At 34.6% G+C, this 12299-nt stretch overlaps 1 protein-coding gene across 2 annotated transcripts in view; it reads right to left on the reverse strand.

Moving 5' to 3' along the window:
- Nucleotides 1-816: 816 nt before the first annotated feature.
- KAB1 (potassium channel beta subunit 1) overlaps nt 817-12299 on the reverse strand; it is a 34777-nt gene continuing 23294 nt past the window's right edge. For both annotated transcript variants that reach the window (XM_089808554.1, XM_089808553.1), the window contains exon 4: nt 817-1265. In XM_089808554.1, the coding sequence (XP_089664680.1) occupies nt 1152-1265 (114 nt within the window). In that variant the 3' untranslated portion in view covers nt 817-1151. The remainder of the gene's footprint in view (nt 1266-12299) is intronic.

A 12299-nucleotide genomic window follows, 5' to 3' on the forward strand; every position in this document is an offset into this window, starting at 1 on the left:
TCTCACTCAAAACTAGATTGGTTCAAAAAAAATCATAACTAAACCAAAGGTCAAAGCTTTGAGACAAGTTCTAAGTAGTTTAAGGAAGTGCAACAACTTCCTACATGAAAGGAAAAAAAAATATAATAGTTTCAATAATTAATAGAAATAACACAATGACTTACATGGGAAAAATAAATTTGGGTGAAAACTCTCATACTACAAAAGTCACCAAATATTATTCGAAAATTAATAATAGAATAAAATAGAGTTGCAAAACAAAATTCTCACAATGATTAATGGAATATTTAATGATTCATTTATCCTATAACCTATGTGCATTAGATTTCATGAAGAATGCTAATGGCTCTTCCTGCTCAATTTCAAATGCACCCAGATTGGAATGCAGCCTCGTTATTTCTTTGTCATTGGGGACTGTCTGTGTTGGTAATATATTTATATATCCCAAGAAAATAATTTCGCACGTTGCAAAGCGCAAACCATGAGCAGGTTGTTTCAAAAGAGAGTAATACAAACGCAACATCAATTCAAGGTTCACCTAGAACTGAACTTGGGCATTGTAGCTCATTCATCGGAACTTTATAACTTTAAGGAAAACTATCATTTTAATGGTACATAACATATTTTTGAACTGGTAACAACTTTCATTTTCAAAATTATGTCCTCAACTATGTGGAAGTTCTCGAAAAGAAAATTTAAAAGAAAAAAGACAACAATATAATTTACTGCAACTAGAAAGCTGAGCATTAGTTGTAAACTTTCTAGTATCCAGCAAATTTGCATTAGACATAAGTAACAAAAAGTTCACAATATCTGTTATCGGTAATAAATGATGCATACTATAAATCAAGATAATGTCAAAGATGTTTTATGATGCTCACAATTGTTACTGAATAATATAACTATATGTGGAACAAGCAGTGTATATGATTCAATGAAAATTGCATGCTTAAAAATAAATTATAAAATAATAGGTCACCAATGTCTATTTCATTAAATAGACCTAAGTAATATTATGCTCCCTAAATGATTCTGGGTAATTCTGTTTCCTGTAAACTACATGCTCCGACCTCTCCATAACAGCTGGTAATAGATTCTAACATAGAGGTTGCCAGCATTATTACATCAAATAGATCAAATTAAGTACTATTCTACCTATATGATTCTGGGCGCTTGGGTTTGCTTTGAATTACAGCCTCTATCCGCTCCAAGATCGCTGGTGTCAACGATGGAATTACATTCAATGCTTTCATATTCTCTTGAATCTAAAGAAACAACAATGGTTAGAAACGAGAATAAAGGAATAGCTGTCCACTTATTTGCTATGCAAGCCTATCTAAGCTGTAAATTTTAAAAGAAAATTCATTGAAGAAGTGTGAAACAGGATGCAGATTATGCAAGTAGACATACAGAGGGAATGACAGAACCAGCACAAAAAGAGTTTTAGAATGGCACAAATAAAATTATCAGTGAAACTCTAAAGGAACTTATTACCACAAAGAAAAGTATTAACTAAAAACAATCATTTTTATTTGAATTGTTTGTCTTAGATTTTTCGTTGGGCACCTTGTTCTCTGCAAATGGGAAAATCCTAAAATAGCGTAAAATTTACGTCCTAGAGATTTTATCCAACTAAACAGTCTCTAAAATCATGTGGAACATGAACTGCCTGCATAGATTGAACTCCAAAAATAAATCATTTTCAAATTTCAATAAAACCTCCACTAAATTCATTTCCCCAAGTGGCATATTTCTGGTGTACTTCTGTCTTGTTATTAGTTAAAAACCTTTGATCTATAATTTCCTCCCAGTGCTGCTTGCAATTATCCTATTTTAAACTCTTTAAACATTGTTGTGCTCCTAATGATGATGGCAACTGACATTATCATTGTTTCAATTGAGCGGTGAAATATCCCAAAAACAGTTAATATTTTAATTCACCAATATTTTGAACTAGTTCAAATCAAAGTTGCATGGACATGGATATGGTAAGACCCCTAATAACGATAGGGGAGGAATTCATTAAAAAACACAAATATGTAACCATTTTCTAAGTTTAGATGAGATATATTGCTTTAAAGTTTTGAAGCAACCTGGACAACTAAGTGCTATGTAAAGAATTACGAGTTGATTTAACAACAATAATGTCATTAAAATCTAAATTAAGATAAAGTAAAATTTAAATATTAATTAAAAGAGAATATCTTCAAAACTAAAATTCTAGTAGAATTTGAATTCTGTGTGCGCGCTCGATTCTGCACCTCTTCCAATTTCATTTTTGCATGAAGACTCAGATAGGAGTTGGCGGGAAGGCTCTCCTGCTGGGGCTAGCCAACCAATGGCAATACTTTCACTATCCCTTTCGTCAACTATCGCACTCAATCGTGTGCCTTCCACTGGTGCCTGATAACATAGTTTACTACTCAAAGATTGATTTGGGATCAAACTAGCAGCAAGTCCATAAGGATGAGTACTTGCAAAAGTTGGCAGTTAGAAACTTAGATGTCACTACGGCCATTTTGAGATCTTGAAATGCAATTGGGTTTGGCAAATGCCCCGGCCACTATCAGATCCATGATGAATCAAGCATTCAATGGTCAACTAACAAAAACTGTTTTGATTTTCCTTGTTAATAACAAGATTTACAATGAGATTTGGGAAATTCATTTGCAACATTTCTATACAATCATTGGAATTTTGAAGCAATAGCTTTGTAGAAGAATCTGAGTATGAGTTTGGAGTTGGACATACAAAAGTTCTAGACTTGGGAATTTTCTTTGGTGCTCAAGGTAAGCAGGTGAATTTTGGCACAAGATGTAGGACTTTCTGAATGGGCCACCCCTTACCACACTAACACAATTGAGAAGACTATTTAGTCTATGCATCCACTGCAGGAGGTTACTTAAGGGGTTTCTACAATTAGTAACACCCTTAACCAAAAGAGTGTAGAAAGGAGATTTTGCACAAGCAGATAGATGAAAAGAAGCTAATGATAAGCTTAGAAAGATATATTGGTGTGCACTGTGAACATGATACAACACCAAACTAGTTATCAGCTCAATTTGTAGTTATATACTTAACCTTACTGAATTCATTTTCTTTCTGTGCCTCATCATAAGATCAAGACACTTGTCGTGATCTTTGTATGTTCTAGGGCTTCATACTTAACTTCATGGAATGTCCCAATTTTGACAGTCAAATTATTTAATTCCTCGAAACTAAGATAATTCAAAAGAGGGTACTTAAGTAGTTCAAAATATTAAATAATTATTTAAGTGACTTTTGAAAGCTAATAACAGTATGAACTGAAATCAATGTTATTTATCTCTAGAATTGATGAGAGAAGATTGAAATTAATAATTTATTCTATTGATTTGGCAGTTCTTTCAAATTTCCTCTCGGGAAGGAAATTTGTGAAGGTCATTTTTGTCAATGGGAGATCTGACCCAGATGGATCTTGGAAAAATCAGGCAGGTACTTCAGCGAGTTAATCAATGACAGTTGATAGTGATCAATCAGTCAGAAAATAACAGGTATTTCAGAGTTATTTATAAAAGGGGCCAAAAGGCTATGTTACCTCGAGTTTCTGGGACAGGGGGACGAGGGGACAAGGAAACGGGTTCTCGAGATGATTTTTTTTGGCTGAAATAGGGGACGGCAGGGGGCGGCTATATACGTGTGTGTGTGTGTGTGTGTTCTCATGAATTTCAGAATTACATAACATTGTCACATTCATCATACCAACATAGTTTAAAATTATCAATTTCATTCATCAAATCAGCATAGAACATAGCATCAAATCGAATCATTGTCTAAGAATTGGAATATAGGATGACATCAAATGAGAGAATCAATCTGTCATAGATTAGAATTTACAACCCTTTCTTGTGAGTTTTGGAGGAAAACTGAATTTGTTGTGTCAGATCTTCCTAGATGGGTAGCAGCCATCTTGTTTGGGCAGTAATCAGCTACAACAATTTATTTTTGGGCAATTATTGCTGCTATTAGAGCATTATCAAAGGTGAAAACAATCTGAGTATTCCTCAACCCAACAGCAATCATTTCCAGGTCTGCAATATGAATATCAAATAGAAGTCTGATTTACAATCATTTTCAAGTCTGGTTTGTTGAACAAAAGTTAAAAGTTTTAATTTTCAGTCATAGTTGAATGCTAAGTTTGTAATGGCTCCCCAAAAAAATCTTCTAACATGGGTTATATTAACATATATTATTATTTTAATGTGGGGCCAGCGAATGGGTAGAAAATCACCATTTATTAATGTTTTTTTTAAGCTGAATTTTATTTTAAAATCGGAAACTACAAGCAGTCGCCAGAACGGATGGGAAACGGCATGGAGTCCCTAGGACAGTCAATACCCCCTCTAGAAATGCATTGACCGTTTCCGAAGTTTCGGGGACGGGTTTCCAATTTTTTTGCTTGGGTGGGGATGGCTTGGAAACGTTTCCGGCCGTCCCCAAGTCTGTGAAATGGGGACGGTTTCCGAAACTCAAGGCTTAGGGCTGGAAACGCGTCCCCAGGTATCATAGCCAAAAGGTTAATTCTAGTATTTGAAATTTTGAACATATTTGGGCTGTGTATATGATGGAAGATTATTTATACAACATTGGAAAATGTTCCTGTGATTATTATCGTAAGACAGTGTTGTTCATACTCAGGTTCTGGAACTTCTTTATCTTTATTTAGTGTGGTTGAATGTGATGTCTTCTGGCAGTATTGAGGTTTCAATTTATAGTGGTTTGTTTCAAATACTTGTGGATACATAAATAAAGGCATATATCTAAACGCATGTATCAAATACTTCCAGACAAATAAGGAAAGGCCTATATCTGCAGGCGTACAGTTTTCCTACACATCCTAAACAAAGGTGGTAGTACCGTTATTAGCAGTAACTGGAAGGTTTAGGGAGGAATGAGCATTTTATGATGTTTGCTGGAGTCAATATAAAGTATTAGTACTAGCAGTAAGAGAAGGCAGTGTGGTTTCACCAGTTGAGACCTTTTTAAGTATAGGGTCTGATCATGGATTAGTTCAGATTCCGGTAAGTGAAAACTTCCATTGTTTACCGTTTCTTAGATGTTTAACTTTATGCATTATTGGTGAATGAAAAGAAGCTCTGTTCAACACAGTTTCTGTTTCTTTCAGTCATCAGTACTTGATCTTCTGCTTATAGTTCACAAAGAAAGCAGTAGTAAAAAGTTGAGACCAATAAACTCCCATTGTATACAACCTTATGTCAACTGTTTGACACAAAGTTTGAATATAAGATATTTGAGTAGTTGAATGTTAGTACAAACTTGAGTTGGAAACAATCAGTATCAGTACACTTAATATAAAGTTTCCAATTATGCAATAGGCAACTAATTGGCACTAGCAATCTCCTAGTCTTATTATTTGATCCAAGTTGCCTAAGGACCAACTAATAGGCAAGAGTCTATAGCACAACATTAACTTGTGAGCCCCTCATTTGGGAGGTCTTGGATTCGAGTCTACACAAGCTTAACACATAACAATAATTAATCTCAACTAGAGATCCCAAACCCGCCACAAGTCTGGTGATTTCTGAGAGTTTGCGAGCCTAATCAAGCTGGGCGAGTTCTGACGATTCGGATCTGCAACTCACCAAGTTTTGGCCAAAGCTCACTTAACTCAGTGAGTTGCCAAAACTCACCATAACTCGCTTCCAGGACTCCATCATGCGGGTGAGAAAGTAAGCAAGTTAAAAATAAAAATAAATACAACAATTTTTTATTAAAAAAAGTTACATTTATTTTCCTTACAACCCTTAAAAGTCTCCTAATTGCTTATAGTATGATGGAAAAGTGAGAGGGAGGAAGAGAAAAGAGAAACCTTAGGTTTGCAACCAGCAAGTAAGAAGAACATCAAGGAAATCACAAATCAATTTAGGGAGGCCATAAGTTTGCATTGGGAGTGTTAAATAGTCAATAGCAGCACTCTCAACTCATTTGCAAGAAGTAAATGTTGAACTTTGTAGATTGTGTTGATTTTTTTTGTGTATTAATGTATTCTTCATTGTTTATTAGGTTTTTTACTTTAAATTTGTAAATCTTGAATGTATTTTATTAAATTGCAAAGTGCAAAGGTGCAAACCTTACAGAGTTTTTAGAACACATATGCAAACATGTATTTACAATTTTCTCAAAAAAATGTACGGTTTGCTGATTTTTTTATTAGTTTACTTTTTAACTTTATAACTTTGTAAAATTTTGAAGTTTCTTACTACAGCAGCCTTAACATAAATTTTCACAATGCCTAGAAAGGATGAGGCTTGGAAATAGACCAAGGATTTTCCTGAAAGACAAAAAAATCAAACAAAATGTTTTTATGTAATGATATAAATTCTTGTGGCATCAATAAATTCAAATACCATATTGTTGCCACACTAGGGCATGATATTACCATGTGCACTAAACAAACTACTGACGCAAAACGTTTTTGTTATGTCCAATTAGAGACACATGAACAAGAGAAGGTAACTAGGAAGAGGCAACTTGAAGAGTTAAGTGCTATTGGCTCCCATCCTCCCGCATCCACATCCGCATCTGCTTCCACATGCAAAAGTTGGCTACAAAATTACAACCAGGTAAAAATAATAATATATTCTTAATTTTATGGCTTATAAGTTATGCATTTTAATTTTTCATTTTGTAATGTAGCCTTAAAGTTGTACCTATAAATGATACTAATTGTTTTTCTTTTCCTTGTTTCAGATAGATGGTGGAAAATGTTTGGGCCCTCAACCCCAAAACTTCAAAAAATTGTCGTATGTATTTTGAGTCAACCGGGCAGCGCTTCTAGATGTGAGTGTAATTGGTCCATGTTCAAGCACATCCACTCGAAGAGGCAAAATCAGTTATCTATGGAGAGGTCGAATGATCTTGTCTTTGTTCATTACAACCTTTGTCTTAGGATCAAACAAATTTTGGACATTGACTCCTCTCTAATCACTCTAGAGGAGATCGATATAGAGTTAGAGTGGCTCACTAAAGCTACTGATCTAGTCTTCATTGAGGAGGACCTTGAGTGGGTCAACCAGGCAGATATTGAGGCTGAGGTTGCGACTATGACAGAGGAGGATAGAGCACATTTTAGCGGATGCACATGCACACACACACCATGTTGATATTGATCATGAGTCCACCTCACATGTGGGGGCTATGGCTACTCATTCCTCTAAGATCTACCTTAGACACCTTTTTAACAGGCAGATGAGATACTCAGAGATTGAGACTAAGATTGCAGCTGAGCTTGAGGATGACAATGAGGCTTAAGCTAGAGCTTGAGCAAATAGACTTGTTTTTTGTTTACAGTGTTACACTTTACAGTTACACATACGTATCACAGATCTTACATTTTATGATTTGATGTCATTGGTTTTACAGTTCTTACATACATTTATGATTTGACAACATTTATATCTCTATATATCTATGTCATACGATCCTATGTTTTATATTTAATCAGCTACAATTTGCATTTTATGTATGTTATGGATTTCATTTATGTTCCTTGTTTATGTATGTTAGCTTCTATTTGATGATGTTATAGTGTGTTTAAGTTATATTCAATAAAGGATGCCTAAAATAAGTATTAAATCATTAAAATCTCTAAATTTCAAGGGTTTTTTCATTTTGCCAAGTCATGAGTCAAGTTGGCTTTGTCTAAGTCCTTGTTTGGGTACTATGATCTCAACAAATAATAACAATTAATCTAGGCTTCAGCCCGTTACCTATCAAAAAATAATATTAGTTTATACTAAGTTTTTATCTATGCATCTAATGAATTCTCTAGCTGCATAGCATTTCCATTGCTTCTCTTGTCTGTGGAAGGTTGTTTTGGTTGAAAGTAATCCTTGGGCTCCTATGGGATTGATTTACAAATCTTACGAAAAGACAACTCGTGCACTCTAATTATTATTCCCAAATTTATTGCAACCTTTCCTTACAAAAATTGATGTTTCAAGAAAAAAAAGTTGGAGCTATTAAAATACAAAAAAAGCATCCTGTAGCAAATGAGGAAGGTTGTTTTGGTTGCAAGTAATCCTTGGGCTCCTATGGGATTGATTGACAACTCTTACAAGAAGACAACTCATGCATTGTAATTATCGTTCCAAATTTATTGCAGTTGGAGCTATTAAAATACAAAAGGAGCACCCTATAGCAATTGAGAGTAAAAAGGTTTGAGGAATTGGAGAAGGTTACCCTATTATGACATGGAGATTTTGGCCATCATGCATGTCTTGGCAAACTTCAAAAATCATTTGTTTTGTGGTAGTTGTGTGGTTGAGATAGACTACAAAGCCTAAAGCTTTCCTTAGGCTAACTTGACTAGTATGATCAACAACAAAAACAAGTATGCTCTAGGCCTATGTTTTTAATATAGGTGATGCTCTTTCAAAGATGCCCAGTCTCTATTTCATTTCTATTAGGGCCTTTCTGTTATGGGACATATGATATGAATACATGTGCTACTAACATCATTGATAAGAGAATGGAAGATGATAAATTTTCAATAGCTGATTGCCAACCTCTATGCAAAAATAGAATCTGTTGTGAAGTTTTCACACCATCACCCCATTGCAAATGGAGAACCCCTCATTAGCTCATAGTTGTTAGGTTTCAGAGCTTTAAGAGATTGAGGAGTGATTATAAATGAAGTTGCCAAATTGCAAGTAAAAATTAGAATGTTCAGATTTATTATGCCAGACCAAGTTAACTAGTCCAAGATATATAATAAAGGCATATTTTATGCATAAGTGCCTTAAATCCTTATAGAAATTGCATACTGTAAATATGAAAAATCCTAATTAAAATCAAATTTCCCTTATAAAAATGCTTAAAATCTGGATGGAAACGAAATTTCCCAACTTAAAATGATTAAAATTCAAATGGAAATAGAATTTTCCCTTTTAAAATGATGAAAATCCAAATGGAAATAGAATTTCCCCACTTAAAATGATGGAAATCCAAATGGAAATAGAATTTCCCCATTTCAACTTATGGGAATCCAAATGGAGGTACAGTTTCCCAAATGATGAAAATCCAAATGGAGGTAGAATTTCCTCAGTTAAAAGAGATATTTGTGATGAAAAAAACTAAGTGTTGGAATTTCCCCAGATACAAAGTGATTTTCCCTTACTTTGTCCAAATGGGTATGGATTTGCTCCTTTGTCTTGATGAAGATGGTTTTCCCCTTTTTCAACACGTAGAAAATTTCTGAGTTCTAATGTTGAGAAATTGATGGTCGATTTTCCCCAAGGCAAGTTAACATGAACAAGAAAAATTATAAGTATGGGATTGAATTTATCTCTATTGGGTTTAAATTTCCACTCTCGAGTGAATGAGAAATAACAATGGATCAATCCCTTATGAAGTTTGAATTTTTCCATTTTGGGATGAGTAAAGGATGACATGGAAAATTAAAAGACATTAAATTTTTTCCTTTGTGAAATAAAAAAAATAAATAAATATAGTTATAAAGGAAAATTAATTAAAATTCACTTTACACAAACTTCAAGGTGGCAAGTTTCAATCCCACATCACTTGCGTGGGTGACCAACCAAAATCTACTTTAAGAGATCAAGCTATAGCCACATGAAAGCACAAAGGATTGATTGCATGGTCAAGGGTGGTGAAGATCAAAGCTAGAAGGCTGAAAATCGATCCAAGTATGTGAGAAGTCATCAAGCATTGTCGTGAAAGCTGACAGATCTGATTGCTGATGGAAAATCAGAGACTTTTCTTAGCCTTTAAGGAAGAAATTCATCGGGTGACAAAAGTATATTCAGATTTTAATCTGAAACTTTTTCCATGAGGGCCGATTTGTTTTGCAAAACCCTTGGCTTTTCTCATTTACCAAACGAGGTCAAACTTGACCGCAGGGATGTTGGCAAAGAAAAACATGAGTTTCAAGAATATTTTAATTACATCAGGTGGCTGAAAGTGTGAGCATTCAGACTGAAGTATGAGAATTTCTCTACATGGGGTGATTGCTTTTGGAAAATCATAGAAAATTCTCAAGCTTTTAAACCATCCCCAACATGATTGGGGATCAATTGCAAGGTCAAAATCTAAATTTTAGGACTGACTCCACACGTTAAAGGGGCTGAAGATGTAAGTTTTCAGAATAAGTCAGAAAAATTCCTCCATAAGATTCAATGTTTTACAACAATTTCTAAGTTTATTCCTTGCCCTCAAGACTAATACATCTTCAATGCAGACTATCTTATAGAGAGATCAACTTGTCCCTATTCACATCAATTTTCCCTATTCACAATAAAGACTATCTTATAGAGAGATCAACTTGTCCCTATTCACATCAATTTTCCTTAAGGACTAAGCAAGATTCAGTTCAAGGACAAGTTAATAGGAACTCAAATTTGTCCCCATGAGTGACAGGTTAAAGGATTTCAAGCCAAGGAGGTAATGGCTAAAGGTATCAAGGATGTCCCAAACAATCGGATGGGAAGACTCTACTACACAAAGATGATCAAAATATGCAAAGAAGGATTACCATCATCAAAGGTTCAAGAACATGGAGATTTACAAGTCCATGATCAATAGAGGGAAACCAATCACTTCAAGAAAATCAGATATCAAGAGGCAAGAGCTTACAACACAACGATAACTCGTGAGCCTCTTGTGTGAGAGGTCTTGGGTTCAAGTCTACTTGAGATTAACACATAATAATAATTAATTCCAAAAAATAATAATAATTAACCAAGGCTTTGGCCCATTATCTATCAAAAAAAAAGAAAATCGAATATCATGGACAAGTTCAATGAAAGAAATTCCTGAAGTAAGAGGATGAAGAAACAAAATTGAAACTAGGATCAAAGATGAGCAAGTTGAGGTGACATTCAATCATCATTCAACAAATCGACAAGCTCCAAGTTGACATTTCCAAGATCAACCATTCATAAGTGGACATGTAGAGCTTGTTATTTTCTAATTGGTTCATCCTCAAGGAGATATGGGAATTAATTTTCTCATTGGCTATTTGTGGTTTCCCTAATTAGGATTTGTCATGATTAATCTAGACCATTGGTTTGAACTCAGTGTTGTCCATTCATTGCCATTGGGGCTCCTATATAAAATCCACTACTATCATTTGTAAAGGAGAGTTTTGTTGAAATTGTTGAAACAATGTTATCAAAGTAATTGCTGATCCATTGTTGGTCTTCGTGGTGGAATATTTGTGCTTCTTTGGAGTATTCCATGGCTTTCTTCATTTCCTCATTCGGAGTAGGGATTTTATTGCATGTTGAATAGAAGTAGAAGCGATTGAATGGAAGATATTGTTAAATGGTTATTGGTGATGGAGCTACAGTCCATACCTCTTGGTACTTGTTAATTGTAAGTAACAATGTAGGTTTAATATGGACCTAAATTACAAGTGTTTAACATCTATGGGAAATGTTAATTCAGATTGCACCTTCATAGGGTGTTTGAATGAGTATTGACAATGTGAGAACCATTTCCGCATCCTTAGAAAGATAGCACCCCCCTATGCCTAGTTGACACAACGAAGCAAGGATTGCTTAGAGGTTCACCCCATTATCGATATTGTCTTACATTCTTAGAGTTCAATCAAATTACTAAACCCTTTCTCCTTGCAATTTGTTAGGTTGCAAGTAGTTAAAATATTTGATGTCCACAAGATGAATATCGTAAATCCCTTTCTGATAACCAGCATATCACATCATTATGATTGAGTTAAGTACACAATAAAGAAGGGCCCTTGAGGTTGTCTCATTTGATCACACAATTCATATACATTGTTTAGCATATGAGCATCCTTATTCAAGAGAGAATTGGAATTTTGGTGTTTCATCTTGAGATTCTAAGTATTCAATTTTGTATGTTGTAGTGGGCATAAAACTCACATCAACATAATGCACTTAGCCCATGAGTCTAGAATCAAGGAGAAGACAATGAAAGCTTTGCATGAGGTCTCACTAGTAGAGTGCCCAAGATCCCACGAACCTTCCAATAGAATGAGTTTAGGCATGCCATTCATTTGGGTTTTGCTACAGCCATTGCCTATTAACAACCAAGAAAAGAAAAGCATTCTCGTGGATTTTATGACAAGTCTTCTTGAAGTGGCATTTTTTTTCAAAGAGGTGTCTTGCCTACATGGTTTGCCTAAAAGCATTATCAATAATTAGGATTGCCACTCTTTGTGGTAGGGGTTACTTGACTAGTACATATTTTATTTCTAGCACTAGTTATCTCACATAAACAAGTGGAAAGACAAAGTG

This window comes from Cupressus sempervirens, chromosome 11 (assembly GCF_028749045.1).
Source record: "Cupressus sempervirens isolate cs-2001-9-10 chromosome 11, ASM2874904v1, whole genome shotgun sequence".
Taxonomy (NCBI): domain Eukaryota; kingdom Viridiplantae; phylum Streptophyta; class Pinopsida; order Cupressales; family Cupressaceae; genus Cupressus; species Cupressus sempervirens.